General features: G+C 38.6%; 1 protein-coding gene across 5 annotated transcripts in view; it reads right to left on the minus strand.

The window, feature by feature from the left end:
• The window catches only part of dpp6b (dipeptidyl-peptidase 6b), a 141,564-nt gene that overhangs the window by 6,596 nt on the left and 113,829 nt on the right, over positions 1–21,139 (minus strand). For all 5 annotated transcript variants that reach the window (XM_026936536.3, XM_026936534.3, XM_026936537.3 and 2 more), the window contains 13 exons: positions 20,620–20,740; positions 15,467–15,621; positions 14,114–14,211; positions 13,764–13,890; positions 11,779–11,817; positions 11,217–11,324; positions 10,981–11,072; positions 9,954–10,001; positions 7,627–7,739; positions 6,319–6,372; positions 4,605–4,703; positions 4,414–4,483; positions 1,643–1,837 (listed from right to left, as the gene is read on the minus strand). In XM_026936536.3, coding sequence (XP_026792337.3) covers positions 1,643–1,837; positions 4,414–4,483; positions 4,605–4,703; positions 6,319–6,372; positions 7,627–7,739; positions 9,954–10,001; positions 10,981–11,072; positions 11,217–11,324; positions 11,779–11,817; positions 13,764–13,890; positions 14,114–14,211; positions 15,467–15,621; positions 20,620–20,740 — 1,319 coding nt within the window. The remainder of the gene's footprint in view (positions 1–1,642; positions 1,838–4,413; positions 4,484–4,604; positions 4,704–6,318; positions 6,373–7,626; positions 7,740–9,953; positions 10,002–10,980; positions 11,073–11,216; positions 11,325–11,778; positions 11,818–13,763; positions 13,891–14,113; positions 14,212–15,466; positions 15,622–20,619; positions 20,741–21,139) is intronic.

A 21,139-nucleotide genomic window follows, 5' to 3' on the forward strand; every position in this document is an offset into this window, starting at 1 on the left:
CTACAGCCACATTACAGCTATAGTTACGTTAACCCTACGGTGACATTACAGCTATGTCTACATTAACCCTATGGTGAGGTTAACCCTATGGCCACATTACAGCTATTGGTAAATTAACCGTTTGGTGACATTACAGCTATCGTTATGTTAACCCTACGGTGACGTTACAGCTACAGCGACAGTAACCCCGCGGTGACGTTACAGCTACAGCGATGTTAACCCTACAGCCACATTACAGCTATCATTATGTTAACCCTACGGTGACGTTACAGCTACAGCGATGTTAACCCTACAGCCACATTACAGCTAAGGCAACGTTAACCCTACGGTGACATTACAGCTACGTCTATGTTAACCCTACAGCCACATTACAGCTAAGGCAACGTTAACCCCACAGCCACATTACAGCTACAGCGACAGTAACCCTACGGTGACATTACAGCTAGGTCTATGTTAACCCTACAGCCACATTACAGCTATCGTTATGTTAACCCCACAGCCACATTACAGCTACAGCGACAGTAACCCCGCGGTGACGTTACAGCTACAGCGATGTTAACCCTACAGCCACATTACAGCTATCGTTATGTTAACCCTACAGTGACGTTACAGCTACAGCGATGTTAACCCTACAGCCACATTACAGCTATCGTTATGTTAACCCTACAGTGACGTTACAGCTACAGCGACAGTAACCCCACGGTGACATTACAGCTACAGTGATGTTAACCCTACAGCCACATTACAGCTATCGTTATGTTAACCCTACGGTGACGTTACAGCTACAGTTATGTTAACCCTACAGCCACATTACAGCTATCGTTATGTTAACCCTACAACAACAATATAGCTACAGCGATGTTGACCCTACAGTGACATTACAGCAATATCTACATTAACCCTATGGCAATGTTAACCCTATGGCCACATTACAGCTATTGGTACATTAACCCTAGGGTGACATTACGGCTACAGCTTTGGTTACGTTAACCCTACGGTGATGTTACAGAGGTGGCGACGTTAAGCTTACAGAAAAAGCTGCAGTTTAAAGCTATGCATCAGTCTGTTATGTAATGCATCAGTAATGATATACCAACACCTTTGATGCAGATGATCACTACTGCTGTGTTCCAAATAAAAGTAGGGCACCTAGGCAGGGAGCATATCAGGGAAGTGTTTGTTATCTAGAGATAAAGACAGTCTCACTCGGGATAAAGTACAGCGGTCTTCTTATAAGCATTCTTACAGAAACCCATAATCCTGTTCACCGTTCAATGACGGTGAGATGTTGCTGAGGGGGCGGGGTTAAACAGAATCATTCTGTTGTTGCCGTGCAATTAAAATAATACAAGATGTAAACCACAAACCAAACATCTGAATAACGATCCATAAATACTGCATATTTCTGAAATATTCTCTGAATTTCTAAAATGATTTTCCGTGCAGGAAAACGCTGTACACAGGAAGAACAGGAGCAAGTACAAAAATCCCAGAATAATAAACTACAGTAAAGGTGAAATGTAGTAAAAGGCAGAAGTGTCCATGTGTACGATTTCTACCCTCTATAACGTTTAAAGCGTTGAGCAGATGTGTTAGGATCGCTGCTGTATTTCTGTGTGCGCGCGTGTGTGTGTGTGTGTACCTGAGCGCCTCCAGCTGGTCGATCTCCTCGAACTCTCCGAGTTTCCTCTTGATCCGGTGCAGCAGGTTGGTGCCCTGAAACCCGCTGCCCCGCCCATCAAAACGCATCACGATGGTGCTGTAGGAGCTCACCAACACCGTCGCCCAGTCCACCTGGAACTGCTCCGTCACCATCTGACCACCGGGGGTGCCATCGCTGTGAGACACACACACACACACAGAGTATACTCTGTCAGATAGTGAAAGGGAAGTTACTAAAGTTTTGTCCTATTGAGATGAAAACAGGAGGTTTAAAATGATTATAGTTTATAAATCACCTTGTGGTTCTCGATGCTAATAGAACAATTACAGGCTCATAAATATTCAAATATTTTTAAATATTAAAATTGAAATATGCCAGAATTTAAAACAAGTACTATTCTGAAATTATTTATTTCCAGCAGCAATATTTGGCACTGCTGATAGGTTTGTTTATTTATTTACTTTACTTATTTATTTAAGAAAATTAAACCTAACTTTAACTTAGTAAATAAATGAAATAATAAGTAACATTAATAAGCAACTAAAATTAGTTGCAAAACAAGCAAATAAATAAGTTAACAAGTATTCTAGTAAATAATTAAATTTAATAATAAGTATGTAAACAAATAAAATAAGTAAAGTAAATGAGTGTGGAATTAGATGAAGTAAGTAAATAAGAAAATAAAATAAATAAACCAGTAAAGAAGTTAAACAAGTAAGCAAAATACACAAGTAAACTAGTTAATGATATAAATAAATAAGCCAACAAAAATAAATAAACAAATAAATAAAGCCTTCATACAGAAGCCCATGTAGTTCAAATGTTACGTGCAAGAGGGAATCACTTTGATTTGAACAAAAAGATGATCTTTTTCCCGACTCCTAATGACAATCTGCATTTTCCTTTTCTGACATTTTTTTAAAAACATAATTGGAAATGCACTTCCTGTTCTGTGTGTTTTCACCCTGCAACCTTCTTCCCTTTTCTGTAAGAACCCGACCGAGTGTGTGAGCAGCGGAGCTGTTGAGATCCGGATGGCGTTTCTCTGATGACTCGTCGCTCTTTTTCAGAACAACACGATTACCAGAAACTCTCAGCAGGGTTCAGGTCGTGTTCTGAGAGTTTAGCTGTAGTGCTTAGAGGAAATCCTTCACGCTTCACAGCTGGGTTTCTGAAGCTCCAGCCTCATTATCACTAACACGCCGCTGAATTACACGCTTAGCTTATTGTAGCACAAAAGTCATTAAGGGATTTCTTGATCACGCCGGTGCTTCCCTCACCCTGCACGCGGTGTGTATAAATAACGAAGGCTCATAACACGGACCACGTCCAACCCTCTCAGAAGGTTTCAATTGAACTCACACCAGTGTAGCGAAAACTACAGGATCAAGAAGATCATTTTATCATTTAAAATAAAGTAAAAGGAGCTCTGTGGCATCACCTGTCCTCCTGTTTCACCTCTCCGATTTGTTTTTATTTACTTATTAAGGTATTTCTTTTGTAAACTCGTGTGCTGTATGAATACAAGCGATTATTAGGGGTCCAAGCATTTTAAATACGAGATGGCACGATAGCAAATTTTCTTTTCTGAAACTGAAACCTTGAGTAGCAGATTATATCGATATCCATCTGATATTTTTCTCTTCAAAAACTACATTTTAAAATGATTTTTTTTTAAAGCTGAAGCACTTTCACACAAAAATCACTTACACTGCAAATATAATAAAGTATAAATATAATATAAAGAGGAGCTGATTGCATTTTTGGTTAGGACAGTTTTTATGTCATTTACATTTACATTTACAATTAAACAGAAAATCTCTTCCAAATCCAATTTCAGTCTTTTCCTTTTGTTAGAAGATTGGATTGAATTTGGTTTTTCCTACTATCAGATCCGTGCAGTCTCAATATTTAATGGATTGCTTTTAGTCGAATGTGCTGTATAAATACGATTATTAGGGGTCCAAGCACTTTCACCAGTTTGAAATTCACAGATGATGTACAGATCTACAGGGGCAAGCGGTGCAAGATGATTCATTTGACTTCTTATATAACACAATGTCTAGGTTTAGTTAATCAGTAGTACCTAAAATCCTCAATTCTTGACAAACTATGAATTTATGATTTATAATAAAACATTTCCTACAATAAGCAGATATTAACCCTCAGAGGTCGATGCCCATTTTTTTTGCCTCTTTTTATTTTCATATCTCAGTTTAACAGTCAATAGAATTGAAGCACAGACATGTTGCTGAATGACCAGTGCTATGACTGGTGTACTAACTGAATAACAAATACGTACGATTGCTCAAAAGGGCGAAGGTGCGTTAAAGACAGCTGTTTAAGCTCCGCCTTGACACTCAAACAGCAAATAAAATAATACCTCATACAATCCTTCCAAACAAAAGCTTTTGGTTTTTACTGCGCTGAAGTGTGAAGCTACGAGTGAGGATTTTTTTTTTTTTGGCCAAGGATCTGTGCTATAAGATGGAATTTAACTGAAGTCGATGCCAAACAATTCATAAAATATTAAGCATTAATTTCTTTCATGGTGTGGCGCAATATCTGACTTTAAAGCTACCAGTCATCGAGCTGGTGTTTTAAAAATGCCTTTGATACAGATGATGACTATTGACTAAATGACTATTAGATGTGTAGAACCTCTGTGTGCGTGTGTGTGTGTGCGCGTGTGTGTGTGTGCGTGTGTGTGTGCGTGTGTGTGTGTGTGTGTGTGTGTGTGTTGGTCTTACACCAGCAGCAGTAAGGGGTAATGTGCCGTGTCTGTGAACGCTGCAGGTTTCAGGATCTGGATGGTCAGAGCTGTGGAGGGAATCGTACGGTTAACACGGCTGATATTCTCTCTCTCACACACACACACACACACAGTGTGTATAATAACAATGATACTGCTCCTGATGATGAAGCTGCAGGTGAAGCATACTGTAATCATCGATGGTGATTTCCTGATACTCCACTCTGGGCATCTGCATGGAGCTGACGGTGGAGTTCAGCAAGTCGTTCATCTCCACGTCCAGCAGCTCTGAAACACAAACCGCTTTATATACGTAGCTTAAGGAGAAAGAGCTTATCCACACTCTTGGAGCTTTTGGAACTATTACATGATCGACCATTTCCAATCTCATCTCATTTCACCCGGAACTTCAGAGGAGCTTCTCCCGTTTCCCTGGAAACTTTGTGTACTATGCTTAACTTCTGCTATCTGTATATGTACACCACAGTGCTGCTGATTTCCCATTCAGATAGTTCAGAAGGTGTTGATTAATTTTCTATAACAGCAGCTCTGAGAATAGCACAGGTTTATATCAGTGCATTCAGTCTAATTATGTTTTTCACTCTTTTTGCTTCTTTCTTTCTTTTCTTTTTGCTTGCTTTGTTCATTCCCTTTTTCCCTTATTTCTTTCTATCTATAGTAACAGCTCATTCACAGGGACGTGTACGGTGGATGTGCCACGAAAACAGATTTAAAAAAATCATCAATATAGTGAACTTCTCATCTATACTGATCTTTGTAACAGTCAGAGGTAAAGCTGTAAGGTTTTCTGGCATCTTCAGGACAGAGGAGTTTACACATTGCATTTTTTCCATTTACATGACAAGCTGCAGAACTGAGAGCAGGAACCAACTAGTTTCCTGGATGTTACGCAACATTAAATGTAACTATAATCAAAAAAAATATCATGTGTTGTTCTTTACTATAAAATAACTATATAAAAATTGGAATCATTGGTAAATTGCTGTGGCATAAGAAAAATAAAACACTTGGGATTGTGCTCTTATAGGAAAATAATCAACTTCAGGGTGGTAAAAGTAACTCCGCTTCATCACAACACGTGCTGTCGCTGATTATTTTCCTGGAACAGCACAACCCAGTGTTTTATTCCTTACTTTTAATTTGTTGATTTGATTTTTTAATTAATCTCTGACATCTTCAGGCATTTGCTGTGTGATTTTTTTTTTTAAATTAACCCTTTAAATACAGACACTGTTCATGTATTTTTCAGTTTCATCATTTAATCAAACCTCTCGGAACATTTTCGCACGTGTGTGTGTTCTCATGTAAAACACTAACACTGCATTTCTCAGGTGGTGCTCTTTAGGTGACTTGTTTCTGAAAATCAAACCGAGCTGCTCTGCTCCGAATGTCTGAATTGAACGTGCTCTTATTTTTTCCCCCGGGTAGAAGCACCGTAACCTTGTTTCCATGGCAACCGTATCTTGGTGCTCACGTGCTGCTCACGTGCTGCTTATCTACAGGTGACTGTGGGGATGAGACCCGAGGAAAGCCATCAGAGACGCTCGTTATGGTCACAGAATAAGAGCAGGTTTACTGTTAGTTAAAAATATGGTCTTGTTAATTTATCTGAGTATCTCCATTTTTATTCATACTAATTATTCTGAAGCTTAGTATCTCTTAAAATCCTTTTATTTTAAGATACTGTTTTTTTCCTCCACTTCACAATGGCTTTTTTTCTGAATAGGCCGACAACGCAGCAAGGAAACATCGCCTGCTTCAAATACTTTTGTTTTGCAAATTAGAAACAAAATATAACTAAGTTAGTAGTTTTGCTGATTGCAGTTTTCGTCAGAGCGGCTATGTTCCAAACGGACGATTATAAACAGAACAGGACACTCACTCTGATAGAGTCTGTCTTGGGTGCTGTAGACGGCCGTGTATGGCACTGTGGGACCTGCAGAGAAGGAAGGAAGTGATTACTGTTAATGTACCATCACTATTTGTGTTTAATTAGTACCACTCAATGCAAACGAGTCAGTGTGCAACATGTAAACGATTCACCAAATGATTCAGCATGCAATTTGCAAACAATTCAGCATCTTGCAAATGATTCACCAAATGATTCCCCAAATGATTCAGCATGCAATTTGCAAACAATTCAGCATCTTGCAAATGATTCACCAAATGATTCCCCAAATGATTCAGCATGCAACTTATGAATAATTCAGAGTGCAAACAATGTGGCATCCGATTCCTAAACAATTCAGTATGAAACTTATGAATGATTCAGCCTAATACTTATGAACGATTCAACAAACAACTCCGAATGCAACTTTAAAATGCAAACGATTCACTGAATGATTTAGAATGCAACTTTCAGAACAATTCAGTTCAATTCAACAATTCAAAAACAGCTCCCAAACGATTGACTGCACAAGTAATAATACAGCGAATAGCAAATAACTTGAAAATGATTCAGCATGCAACCTGTGGGACTGAAAAGCTTCTCTGTGCACATTGTGTGTGTGTGCAAACTGAAGCTGTGTAAGAACACACACCGTCTCTGATGTAGTGTGCACTCAGTCTCACACCACTGATTAATTACAGCCCTGTGTTTTGTCCTCGTCTCGGAGGGCTTCGGATCGTCTCCGGGTTTTGCTCTAAGTGCCGCATTATCATTAGCGATAAAAGGCTCGGCTCAAGACTCATCCGATTAATAAGCCAAACTCAGGGCAGCAGATCCCGCTAAGCAGATCAGCGACCATGGCAACTGGGTCTTACTGCGCTGATCGAAACCACAACGTGGAGGAAATGATGATTTAATGCACTCTGAGCGGTGAGGAAGCCACACATCTGTCTACATTTATTCAGAAGTATTGACTGTCTACTAGATTTTATTATATAGTCTACTATATTTTATTATATTCTGTTTTTATTGTGTATGTATATCTTAGTTCGTTGTTGCACTGTGGGACGAGGAGCTAAGGAACATTTCGCTACATCACATGTATGTAAATTGTACGTGCCCTTGATCCTTGACTTACTGTCTCTACACAGCCAATCAGAAGCAACGTTTTGTTAAAGCCATCAGCTTATTTAAATACAATTGTGTGTGCAACTTGTGAATGATACGGCGTGTGACTTATGAACAATTCACCAAACCATTCTGTGTGCAATTGAATTTTGTGACAAGGAAAATCTCTCTGACCTTTACAGTTGAGGAGGAAGTAGTTTGCATCGGGGCTGAAGGATCCGCTGACGAAGCCGCAGCTGAACTCACAGGACAGACAGCGGCGGTTAAACGAGCCTGTGGTGTAAGCACTGAAACACAACACGCCGTCATCAACATCTCTGAACACTAATAATAATAATAATAATAATATTAATAATAATTTAAATACATGCATACATAGGCCCCAAAAATGATTTGGACTCTTAAGCCACACAAATGTATGAAGTTCACTGCATTAGAAAACAACATGTCAAACTAAGTAGCATTTATTTTTAAAGAAAGACACCACAAACACTTTCCAAACAATAGTGCTTAAAAATCTAAAAATTCTAGCTAGTTACAATGCTTTAGGTTTTCATTTGCCGTCTTTTATTTTACAGAACTTAGGGAGAACGTTTCTGTAACTGTTGTGGTGGAAGTTTCCTCCAAGTTTCAACCAATAAAACTTTCAGTTCATCCACACTAGAGCATCGACCATCTGCTCATTTCTTCTCCGCTGCATTAGAGGTGCTTTATACGGTTTGGGTCACGGCTCTGGGAAGCGCTCTTTCAAACAGTGCTTTGGATCATTATCCTGCTGAGAAATCCACTTGAATCATTTCTTCGCTGACTTCTGAAAGTTTGCATCCAGAATGCCTCCGAGTTCATGTTGCATCAATGAACACAAGCTCACCAACACCACTGCAGGGAAAACCAGCCTCAGCCTCAGCCTCGGCCTCAGCCTCAGCCTCGGCCGCCTCGGTGATTTATAGCACGCTTAGTGCAGTTTGTTCCAAGAATTCTCCTGGCTTTCTCCACACAAACCTTCTACCATCAGACCCATCCGAGTTCATCCATCCAGCTGTCTTTCTGGGTATGTTGTTTTGCAAATTTCACCCTTGCGTTATTATTCTGGAGGCTGAGGAATGGTTTCTGTCGCATTACTCTCCCTCTGTAACGTTGATCCTGTTTTGAATGCTTTGTGCACTAACTTGTAGCTGGTCACCAGTCGTTGCTGCTGTTTTTCTTGATTTTACTCACAATTACCCTGTCCACTCTGCCACTGGTCCTTCCTGGATCTGCCCATACATCGTCCGTTTTCATCTTTGTTCTAGCGAATAGACTGGGCTTCTTTATGCAAACAGATGATGCTAGACTTTTTCCTCCAAACTTACTTCCCTTGTCTCAGCCATTTTGGCACTTACATTTAACCAGCTGCTCCCAGGGTAATTTATAGGGGCTGTATGTAGTCAGTTACCTTCAATTTCATATACTGTAACAACCTGAATAATATTGAGTGTCCAAATACGGTTTTGTCTAATTATGACCAATATATCTCTTTTTTTTTATATTTTTTAACATAATGTATTGTTTGGGAAATTATTTGCTTGAAAGGTTTGCTCATGGTGTCTTTCTTTGAAAATAAATGACACTTGGTTTGATGTTGTTTTCTAATGCAGTGAAATTCAAACTTTAGTAAATGTGGCTTTAGAGTCCAAATACTTTTTGGAGCCACTGTGTGTACATACGGACTTACATACATACTTACATACATACATACATACTTACATACTTACATACATACATACATACATACATACTTACATACATACTTACATACTTACATACATACTTACATACATACATACATACATACATACTAGGGCTGAGCGACATGACAAATCTATCACATCACAATTCTCTAAGACTTTTCTCTGATGCGTGAAATGCATTATGATATATATGTATATATATATATTTGTTCATTTCCCAATCAACACTGAAAGGAGAAAAAATGTTATAACTCTGTATAGTTGTTATTGACGATTTAAAATACAAAAGTACAAAAGGTTAACATAATTTATTTATTATTTATGTAATTATTTAAAAAACACTGAAAAAATTCACAGAAAGATATCACAATATCAGCAACATCTCAGAACAGTGTAATGAAATACGGAGACACATAATATCTCAATATCGATATAATACATCACTCAGCCTGAATACAAACATATAATCATTTGTTCTATGGGATATACATTAATGTGCAAAAGTATTGGCCACCCTAATTTAATTTTTTTTTTTTTAAGTGTTATGTTTGTGTTGTGCATTATTTCAAAGTCACATTTTAGACACTTTTTTTTTCCCACACAAGAATTTTTTTTTTGTTTTTGTTTTTCGAGAATAAGATTCATTAATCGAGCAGGTTTCAGATAAAACCATAATTAGAGCAGTTCTGGTTTCATCTTTGATTATTGGCACACAAGGAAAAAATAATACTTTTGGATTGATGATAAAACAATAAAAACAGAGGAGCGTACCTGTACAGGTGTCGTCGTTTGGGATTGTCTTCTGTGCTCAGGAAATATCTGCCACATCACATCACCGCATGTTGAAATCACAGCTTTTATTACAAGTGACACAACTGAAGTTTTTTTGTCGTACTTGCTAAACAACACTTCTTCAGATAAACAGTCTAATCCAGCAAGCTAATTTAGCCACCGGCTAGCTAACTAGGCTACACATGCTACGAGCTAACATCAGAGACTCTCAATATGTTTAAAGCAATGGAATAAATTTTACTCGTGCATTAAACATCTCAAATGCACATCACAATACACTGCCTTTATATATATATATCATTTTATATATATTATTATTTTTTATATTTATATTTATATTTAAATATCAATTGATTACACTAAAAGTTATTTTTAAAAAATAATAAAATAAACCAAAAATAAAGTAAAACCCAAATCAAGGGCACGTTGTATTAAAAATCAGTGAAAGAAAGAAGAAAACAGTAAATACATTTTTTAAATAAAGAGATAGATAATTTGCTAAAAAGAGCTACATCTTTTTATTGTTAATTATTTTTCTTTTTTCTTTTTAAAAAATAATTCTTTTGTACCATAATTCAATTCAGTAATTCAATAATTCTATATATAATACAATTTGATTACACTTAAATGGAAGAGCATAAACAAAAGCTTAAGCTTAATATTGCTTTCCAATGTAACAAAATATTAATTAATAGTGATATTTTTGGGCAAAACCAAAATTTAGGGACGAGAAATTAAAGAAAACGGTTTTTCCAAAGCACTAGACTTATTTACTTAATTAAAAACCCTAATACTGATCAGTCTGTTTCTTTCAACAGAGATATTAAATATAAAAAATATTACATGTCTGAATACGGACTGCTGTAGTGGAAACAGAGCTTTGGTTAAACGTCGAGTCGTGTGTGTGTGTGTGTGTGTATGTGTGAGACTCAGAGTGAGGAGTGCTCTGCTAGTGTGTGTGTGTGTGTGTGTGTGTGTGTGTTACAGGTCAGTGATTGATGCTTACACCAGCTGTGTGTCCTCATCGTACGCTAAAATCTCTGTAACGTCCCAATCACCTGACGTCAGCGACTGCAGCGTGTCTGAGCTACTGTTGGGCTGAAACACACACACACACACACACACACACACACACACATTTTGCTTGACTTGTAAGGTAAATGAAAGCTGAAGAACAGTGTAGGTGCGGGTGTAGTGTAGATGTGTGTGTGTGTGTGTGTGTGTGTGTGTGTGTGTGCTCACCTGTGAGGTGGACATGGAGATGTGGTAGAACTTCCCTCGACCCCCCTGTGGTACTGCGCGGGTGAAGAAGAACCTGAGGCCGTCTCTGGAGAACAGCGGAGCTTCATTCTGTGCTCAGGAGGATAAACCCACACACACACACACACACACACACACACACACACACACACACACACACACACACACTTTATTTACCTTTTTCCTTCCTTCTTTCTTCATGTTCTCTACTTCCTTCCTACTTCCCTTATTTCTTACTTCCATCCTTTTCTGTCCTACTTCCTTATTTCTTTACTTTCCTTGTTTTCTCCCTTTCTTCTGTCCTTCTTTCTTTTCTTCCTTTTTTTTTGAGGATGAAAGGAAATGATTATTTCTTCTACCTTCCCTAGTTCTTTATTTCCTTCATTCTTTCCATATTTTTTCCTTCCTTATTTACAGCCTTCTTTCCTCATTCCCTTCCATCTTTCTTTCTTTCCTCTCTTCCTCCTTTGCTTCCTTGCTTTAGAAGCGTGTGTGTGTGCTGGAAGTGAGTGTGGTGAAGGTGATGTGGGGTGAAGTGACTCACCTGTCTGTGCAGCCAGCTCTCGCTCTCGTCCTCGTGTTTCTGAAAGAACGATGACACATTAACTGTGACACATTAACACACACAAGCACACGCTCCTGTCACACACACACAGATATATCTACAGTCCTGTCACACACACATACACACACACTCCTGTCACACAAACATACATGTGTCTCACACACACACACACACACACACACAGATATATCTACAGTCCTGTCACACACATACACACACACTCCTGTCACACAAACATACATGTGTCTCACACACACACACACACACACAGAGAGACCTGTCTTTCTCACACATGCATTCCTGTCTCACACACTCCTGTCTCTCTCACACGCACTCCTGCCACACACACATACATCTCTCACACACACATGCATTCCTGTCACACAAACATATATCTGTCACACACACACACACACCCTCCTGTCTCTCTCACACACACACAGTCCTGCCTCACACACACACACACACACACTCTTGTCACACACACACGCACACTCCCGCTGCGATTTTACAACATACACACACATGCGCACTCCTGCCACACGCGCACACACACACACACACACACACACACACACTCCTGCCACAAACACACGCCTGCCACACACGCACTTCTGCCACACACACACACACACACGCACACACTCCTTCCACACACAGACACACACGCACACACTCCTTCCACACACAGACACACACGCACACACTCCCGCTGCGATTTTACAACACTGTTCAATTATGTGGAATTTAAAGGAAACATGGCTGGATCCATTTTGTGGTGTGTGTGTGTGTGTGTGTGTGTGTGTGTGTATATATATATATCAACTGATTAGTCAAAAGTTTGATTACTTTCCTGTAACAGCACATCCTGAAGTGTTTTTTTCCTCTTATACCAAATTGACAGCGATTAAAATTTTATAGTTATCGGGAAAAAAACGACATATCATTCTCTTCCGTTTATAATTACATATTGGCTTACATACTGTTCTACTTTATCTTATATCTATCTTACACTGACTGAATGTTCAGAGCCTGGCTCGGAATGCTCAAGATGTCAAACTCCACCATCAAAACACACACACACACACACACACACACACACACACACCTGCGTGCACACGGCCTGAAGCCCCTCTCCCTCTCCCTCTCACTGTACCTGCATCTGTCTCTCTATCAATGCCACACTCTCTCCATCCATCTCTCTCTCAATCTCCCAGTAGCGCGCACACACACACACACTCCGTATTTCTTTCTATCAATCTACCTGTATCGCTCTCTCACTCCTTCTGTCTTTCTACTAATAACACTCTCTCTCTGCATCTATCTACTTGTGAAACACTCTCACTCTGTCTGACTTTCTACTTGTATCACTCTATTTGTCATCTATCTTTCTACCCGTAACTGTCTGTCTTTCGGTCCGTCTGTCACCCTTTCTTTCTTTCTTTCTTTCTTTCTCTCTTTTAACTTCAAACTATTTTCAAGCTTATGAAACAAACTTTGTCAAGCCAACATCAGAGTTTGTCGTGATGAACTTGACCTGTCTAGTTACATTTAATGTTGTGGAACATCAGCAAAACAAGTTATTTCCTGTTCTCACTTACTTTATGACAGCTATAAACAGTCAGTCCCTCACCAGTCTCTCTTTATTTCTCTCTCTTGAAGTTTAAAAAAAACAAAAAAAAACAAAAAAAACACACGCAGCTTGTCGTGTCACTGAGAAACCACAAAAAGCATAAACTCCTCTGAACATGTCGGAAAACTTAAAGGAACACCTCTGACACTGGAGACTCCTTCCATAAACGTTAAACAAGCGTCTCTTTACAGAAAACACGTCCCTATGAACGAGCTGTTACTACGGAAACGATAACACATTAATATAAACCTGCGCTATTGTCAGAGCTGCTGTTATAGAAGATCAATCAACACCTTCTGACCAATCAGGACTCAGAAGTGAGAAACGAAACCTTGGTGCAGATTCCAGTGGTGGCTTCGCACAGGGTGAGGATGGAGTTGTTCTGGGCTCGGTTCAGCCAGTTGACTGCCAGTTTGGTGCTGGTGGCCCACTTCACCATGGTGATGTAATACTCCTTCCTGAAACGGGACCCAGTGTAACATAACTCCTACTGCGCTGTTTCTAAAAAAACATTCGTCACTTCTGTAAGCACACAAACCAAACAGATTTACGTGATCTAATCCGAACTCTCTACAGACGTGCGCTTTCCAATTCCAAGATGGCGGACATGCTGATGTAGCTTCTACTGACGTATCTTATCATCATTTTCAAATTTTGCGCGTGAAAACTAAAAAGACTGACCCGATCCTGGGGTCCTCGGGCTTCTTCATCCGGACTGTGTGTAGCGGCCCATTCAGACTCACCACCGACACGTAGATCTCAGGATTCTCTTCTCCAGCCTGCATCAGGAAAATCACATCATCTCCATTTGTGTCCATGTTTCAGGCTTTCCCTTATTTATAAACTGAATGATAGAAACTGTGTCACATACAACTGTGTCCTTTTTAACTAGAAGCTATTCTGGGTCACATGGACAGAAAGACAGTGGGGCAAATTAGCTTAGTATTGGAAAATATTTATAATACAGAATATTTTAAAATAATAATAATAGTGGTAGAGTTTACATGAAAAGATCTTGATCACACAAAGTTTTGAGCAGGTGTTAATTAGCCGAGTGTTTAATCGCACTGCTCAGGTTTTTTTTTTTTTTTTTTTTTCATCCTCCAAATGAAAAGGAATTCACAGAAAACGCTAACATTTGACATTTTTACACCCACACTCAGCAAGCGTGCTTATTTGAAATAAAAGAAACGCCATCAGCAAAGTAGACTTTTTTCGTACATTTATTTTTCATAGCATATTTACTACAAGTGTCTGCCTCAGCTGTTCTTAAATCTGTTTTCTCACACAACAAAATTATATTAGATTTACACTGGCCTCTGTCTGTTATTCTACTCTCAGCCTCAGGCACTTTTCTGGCCAAAAGCTTCTGATCTTCTGATTGTTTCTCAGCACTTGCACAAAGTACACACTTCTTTTTATGTCAAGATACAGTCGCTAAAAAAAAGTTCATGCCATTTAAAGTTTTTCAGGAGTTTTGTTCGAAAAGGTCGCCATATTTAAAGAATGGATCTGTTGTTGGTTGTTTTCAGTTTCAGTCAAATGGCCACTTCCTGTGAAAGTAGGCAGCTCTTGAACGCGGTTAATGATGAAATGTACCAGGCTCCTGTGACGCTAGACATGAAGGTTTTTATTCCATCAGATTAGTCACTATTATTACATTATTCATAATTATTAACTGCTGCATGTCACAAAATGGCTCCTTAGTAAAAACACTTGTTGGCTAAAACTCATACTCTATAACTACTTTTTATGTTTTCATTACAGTTTGAGGATTAATAGCTCTGTAACTCTACAACGACAAACCCAGAGGAAGGAAAGTAATAATGGTGCTCCTTTCCACCGAAGTGTGTGATGCTTTCTGAAGAGCAAAAGATTCAGTTATGTAAATGAGCTTCGTTTACATAAGCTCTCAGCTCTCTGTGTGCCTTATCTCATCAGTGAAGCTGATGTAAAAAAAATAAAACTTCCGCTGCATTGCGATCAGATTGTTTTCTGTCTCGATGGTATGCGTGTGTAAGATAAAGAGCTCACTTTTGGGTAGCGGTACTCCTGAGTGCTGGGGTACAGGCTGCCCGTGAACATGGGGATCTCCATCTTGGGCACTAGAGTGTCGTTGATGGTGGCGTACGCAAGCCTGAGGCCATCCGGGGACCACCAGTGTGCGGTGTGAGACCTGAAGATCTCCTCTGCGAAACAGACAAACAGGTAATCAACATATTAATGAATAAATAACTAAATAAAATGTAATCAGATAAACAACCTAATACAATCGATAAACAGATAAATAAATGAATTCATCAATCAAATCAATTAAAAAGGAAAAAATACACAAATGAATAAATCAAATTTAATAAATAAAACAAACTAAGATAAACAAATAAATATACAAATAAATAAATAAAAAAATAAATCAGTTCATTATTTGGTCAGTTAATTAATTAAAAATGAATAAATACACGAAAATAAATGAAATTCATTGAATAAACAACTGAACACACTCATTAATAGATAACTGAATTAATCAATCAAATTAATTAAAAAGAAATAACTAATGATAAAATAACCAAATGAATATATGGACAAATAAACAAACAAACAAACAAATAAAAACTGCATAAATACACAAAAATAAACAGAATTTAATTAACACCGATAAAACAATAACTATAAATACAAATATAATTAGAGTCATTAAACGTTTTGGGGACGTTATGGCGAGGTCCTGAAGATCAAGTCTCATGACAGTATGCACATGTCTTACTGAGATACAGCCCATCATCCTGTTTGATGCATTTGCTAGTCCTTTATGTGAGAATGGTTTTGAATATCAAAGTTCCTTTGATAAGTTTTGTTTAGACAGGTCTCAAGATGGTGTGCGCCAAATTTAGTGAAGATTGGACAAAATTTGGAGGAAGAGCAAAAACGGCAGTTAGATATAAGCATTTTTAGCATGTTATTGTAACTTTTGTCCAGTAAGTGGTGCTATCATGAAAACTGTTGCATAGCATCAAGCCTCAAGGCTCTGAAGATGCCTACCAAGTTTTGTGTCAGTGTGCTAGATCGTTGCTGAGATACAGCCTCACTTCCTGTTTGGCAGCTTCGCCCGATGGTGGCGCTACAGCGTTGGCAGCACTTGGCCCAGCTCTGGTCAGAACGTTCCTTAAACCCTCCCAACACAATGTGCCAAATTTCCCCTTTTACCAGACGGTTTATGGGTTGCCATAGAGACCCTAGCCAGAAGAAGAAGATGCAGAAGAATAATAATAAGTGCTTGGCCCCCTAAGTAATTCATCAATGATAACTAATTAATGAATGACTTCACTAATTAACCAATGAATTGACTAGATAACAGTAAATAAATAACTACAGGCACGCTGATCAAAGCTGATGGTTGGGAATTGTCTGGAGGAGAAAACCGGATTACCAAAAGCCGAACGCCTCATACTGCTCGACCTTTAAACACTTCAAAATGTCATTTCCACGCCACCTCAGTAGCTCACGCCCTGAAGCCTTTCTCAGGATTGTGACTCTGATATGAATTAGATGAAGAAAAAGCTTTTAAACTCAGAGGTCAGAGGTCACAGCAAATATGAGCAAAAATAAAGCGGCGTGGGTGTGATTTATTGCCCCCTTTCGCTGTTACTCCTCCGCCTCAGGAGCTCGATCCATCACTACACAACCCCGACTGAACCTGGCCACGCGCTACAGAGTGTAAAATACGGCTGGCTGCATCGGGAGGAGGAGAAGTGCTGCTCGCTGAGGCTCGCTAGGTGATTAAGCGACAATTAAACACCGCTGAAGTCTCAGGAACAAACCACCGCTGCCCAAATGTCCGAGAAATAAAACTGCCTGGTTCATGGCTTCATTTTCTGGACAGACGACGGCAGGGAAGACTCCGATGTGGCATGTTTTTTTTGTGCACTTCTCTGGCCACAAGCTTCAGAATCCTAGTCTTTAATGCTGATGCCAGTTTCGTTGTCATTTTCAAAAGAATCTAATTAATTGCTTTGACAAGCTTCAAATGACTTGGACATACAGCAGTCATCATGAAGTGAATTAAAGGTGCACTTGTAATATTTAAACACGTCTTTAAACCAGTAATAATCACATCATTAGAGAAAAAAAAAAACATAGGAAAAAATGTAAATCTCAGTTTCAGCATGCAGGTAATCTGGATCTGATTTTTTTTTTTTTAGGATTTTAGGTTTTTCTGGCCCAGAAATGAGCTCCACCATGAAGTTTTTAACAGTGAGTGTGGAGTGGTGTGAATTTTTGCAGGCACTAGAGTTTTCCAAAAGTTCTTTGTAATAGTTTAGTTTCAAACTGTTTTTTTTATCAGTTTTGGTTTCAGTCCTGTCACTGAATGATGATCAGTGCTAGAAACACAGAGAAAGCTCTAGAAATGCAGGAGCTGTAGCTCTAGACTTATTTAGGCCAGAACGTCAGTGGGGTTTAATATGACGTAAAGGGAACAGGAAAAAGCTCAGACCACAGGATGGCACTAGAGCTCTGTTATGGTTTTGTCGACATCTCAATATCTACAACACGCTGTAAAGCAGGCTGTAACACGTCCTGTAGTCCCGGCGAAGGAGGCGTGTCCAATCCTCAGAGCTCGTTTATCTCAGATTAAAATAAAATGCTGAAGTGCATGTGTTCTGCATGTTACTGCATGATATGATCAGAAATCCATTATTCTGAGATTTTAATTAAGCTCTGAAATTGTGCATAAATCCATTTTAAATAAATTCAGACATACATTTCAGTATATAATTTATATAACTGTACAGTAAATGAGCTAAGGCCTCTCTTATTTAAGCTGACTTCTTATTTTTCTTTGATTTTTAATGACTCTATGTTATTGTTTTTATTATAAACTATTTACGGTTACGGCAGTATTTAATTATATATTTAAAAGAAAAACATGAATACATTTACAAACAGATGAAACAATAAGAGTGTGTAGCACAAAAGCAAATTAATTACGTAAAAGCAGCAGAACTTGTAAAAATCATTTGCACAACAAAAACTAATTAATAATCAAAATGATTAGGGGCAGAAAAGGGCATATGAAATAATCATATAATTACGAATGAGCAAAAAAAACAAGAATGTGAGTAGATAAATACGCAAAAAAAAAGACATCTGAAAACAATTTTGTACAAATGATTTCTTTCTGAAGGTCACAGAGTCTTTATCCCTTCACACAGTACTGTTTCAATTTATGAGAAAGTGCAAGATTCTGGAGAAATGATGCTTTTTTTTTTTCTCGTCCTCCAATAACGCTGCCTCTGGGGGTGTTTTTTTCTCCAGAGGATCCGATATTCATCTTCTGTTCAGAATTGATTAGTTAGCCTTTTCAAAAAATTGGATGTAAACCCTATTAAGTGTTTATGAGAGAGAGAGAGAGAGAGAGCTATGAAGCACCTGATGTCCTGGCAGTGAACAATATAACCACACACACACACACACACACACACACACAGGATAAAGGATCACAGGAGATCTGCCTTTTCTTCTACCGCACCATTGAACATTTGAAGAGAAGGAGAAAGGAAAAAAGGAAAATGAAAAACCTTGGGTGTAAAAGCATCAGAGTGAGAAATGAAAAAGCGAGAGGATTTATGAGCCGTGTCGTGTCAGAGCAGAGCTGCAGGGTGGACGCGTCTCATTTTACGACGTGCGAGTGTGCACTTCAGGGCGTGTGAGAAACGGATATGTTGGGATTCGTCAAGGCTCGGCTACGTGGCTGCTACAGAAGAACGGCAACGTCATATTTATTTATTTATTTATTTTAAAAATGAAGCAGAGATGAAGAGTTACAAACTTATAAAGATTCATATTTAAATGTCCGTCAGGTTTCCTAGTCAAACTGTAAGATGTTTAGCAGTTTCATGCACAGCAACGAGCTCTGTGTCTCTCTTTAAAACTCTCCACCGTCGTCGTGACTGTTGTCATGATCTGCGTCTCAAATCCAAATCTCTGACGTTACACTGGAAAGTATTTACTAATCTAGAAAATCCAGAAGGTCGGTACACACAACAGAGCTTTCAGCAGGTTTCAACGTGACATGAGAGGTTTTTAAAAACCGTAACAGGTTAGTGTTAGTACTCGGTAACATTCTGGAATAGTACAGTATGTGATATGAGACACAGCGCTAGTTTTGCTACACTACACTAGTGCAGCGTGTCAAGAGAGTGAAAAAGACTAAAAAAAAAAAAAAGGAGCTAAGGGCATATACTTTCTTAAAACATTATAAACTTTTTAAAATTTTACTCAAAATTATTATTATTATTATTATTAAAACTTTTTTTTAAAAAAAAAGTATTTTATTCTTTCACTGACAAACTATTTTTAGGATTTGTACTGTATTTTTTTTTAAAAACCAAACAGTTTAATTTTAATTGCTGGAACTAACTCCCATTAAGCTTTCCTGACCAAGAGCTACATGCCTTAAATATTTTCTTTAGACTGTATATAAATAAACACGATAGCCCTAAATGGAAAAAAAAAAAAACAGTAAGATAAAACAGGAACATTTTAAAGTAAACAAAAAATGTTAAGCGAATGCAGCTGATTCAGATCCACTGAGCGGGTACTAGCTGAGCTCAGGACCCAAAATCCAGGTAGAGCCGAGTCCACATAAATTTAAATATAGCCTTTAAAAAAAAAAAAAAAAACGTTAATCCGGGAATGTATAAATTTCAACTGAAATGCTGGCGTGGTGGTGATCGAGAGCCTCCTCAGCAGGATTACACACACCTGATGAACCGTTTTTATTGCGGCTGTTTCTAGTTTCGGTCTGATCAGCTGTCAGCGCTGCTAAATCAACATCGCCGCTCTCACATATCATATCATCATATCACTGTGTGTGTTCTGCATATCAATCACACACTCGTCACACTGCCATCACAAGTCTCTCGTCTCACCTTCTGTACAGTCGTGTAAAGCTCAACCCCGGCTCATTTTAAATGTCTCGTATTACCTTCTTACTGCGCAATTTGAGCAGAAAGTGTTTCACTCGTGAAGAATGGCGTGACATTTCTAGCTATAAAGGCTCATGGAACGCTAGAAACGATAATGTATTCGAACGAGCGCTGCACTAGCGTGAGAGCTGCTGTTGTAGAAAATTATGCAACACTTTCCAACCAATCAGAATCCAGAACTGAGCAGCACCGTGTCCTCACCTTCGTAGAGCCAGTCGGTGAGTCCGTTAAAGACCACGCCCTCTCGTCCTGTAGTGACCAGGCGGATGGGTTTGTCCTTCACAGTGGCTTGGTAGTAGATGTTGTTCTCGAAGATGAAGATCTGGTGAGAAATTCAGCAGAAATTACTGCTCTCGTTTTACCAAGATTCACAAACTTGAAAGGTGTGCCTGTTCATAGCGTTACTTCATGGGGAACTTGATGAAACATCATGTGATCAGCACATTATGGATGTAGTTCTTCCCTGCACGTCACTTGTCAAAGGTAGAAACTCTAGTGCGCGTATGTATGGGGTTATACGGTAACCACCAGCTCGTCTGTTTTAGTTCAAATGTAAACACTAGAAAAGTTTACAGCAGATAAATTTACTTTCTTTCCCTATTCTAGGTAAAGAAAGTGTGTATGTAAAAGTGTCTACATTTTAACTAAAACAGAGGAGCAGAGTCCACAATTCTGAGCTTATTATTTTATTTATTTTTATTTTAGACTATTTTTATATAAA

This window comes from Pangasianodon hypophthalmus, chromosome 4 (assembly GCF_027358585.1).
Source record: "Pangasianodon hypophthalmus isolate fPanHyp1 chromosome 4, fPanHyp1.pri, whole genome shotgun sequence".
NCBI classification, from domain to species: Eukaryota; Metazoa; Chordata; class Actinopteri; order Siluriformes; family Pangasiidae; genus Pangasianodon; species Pangasianodon hypophthalmus.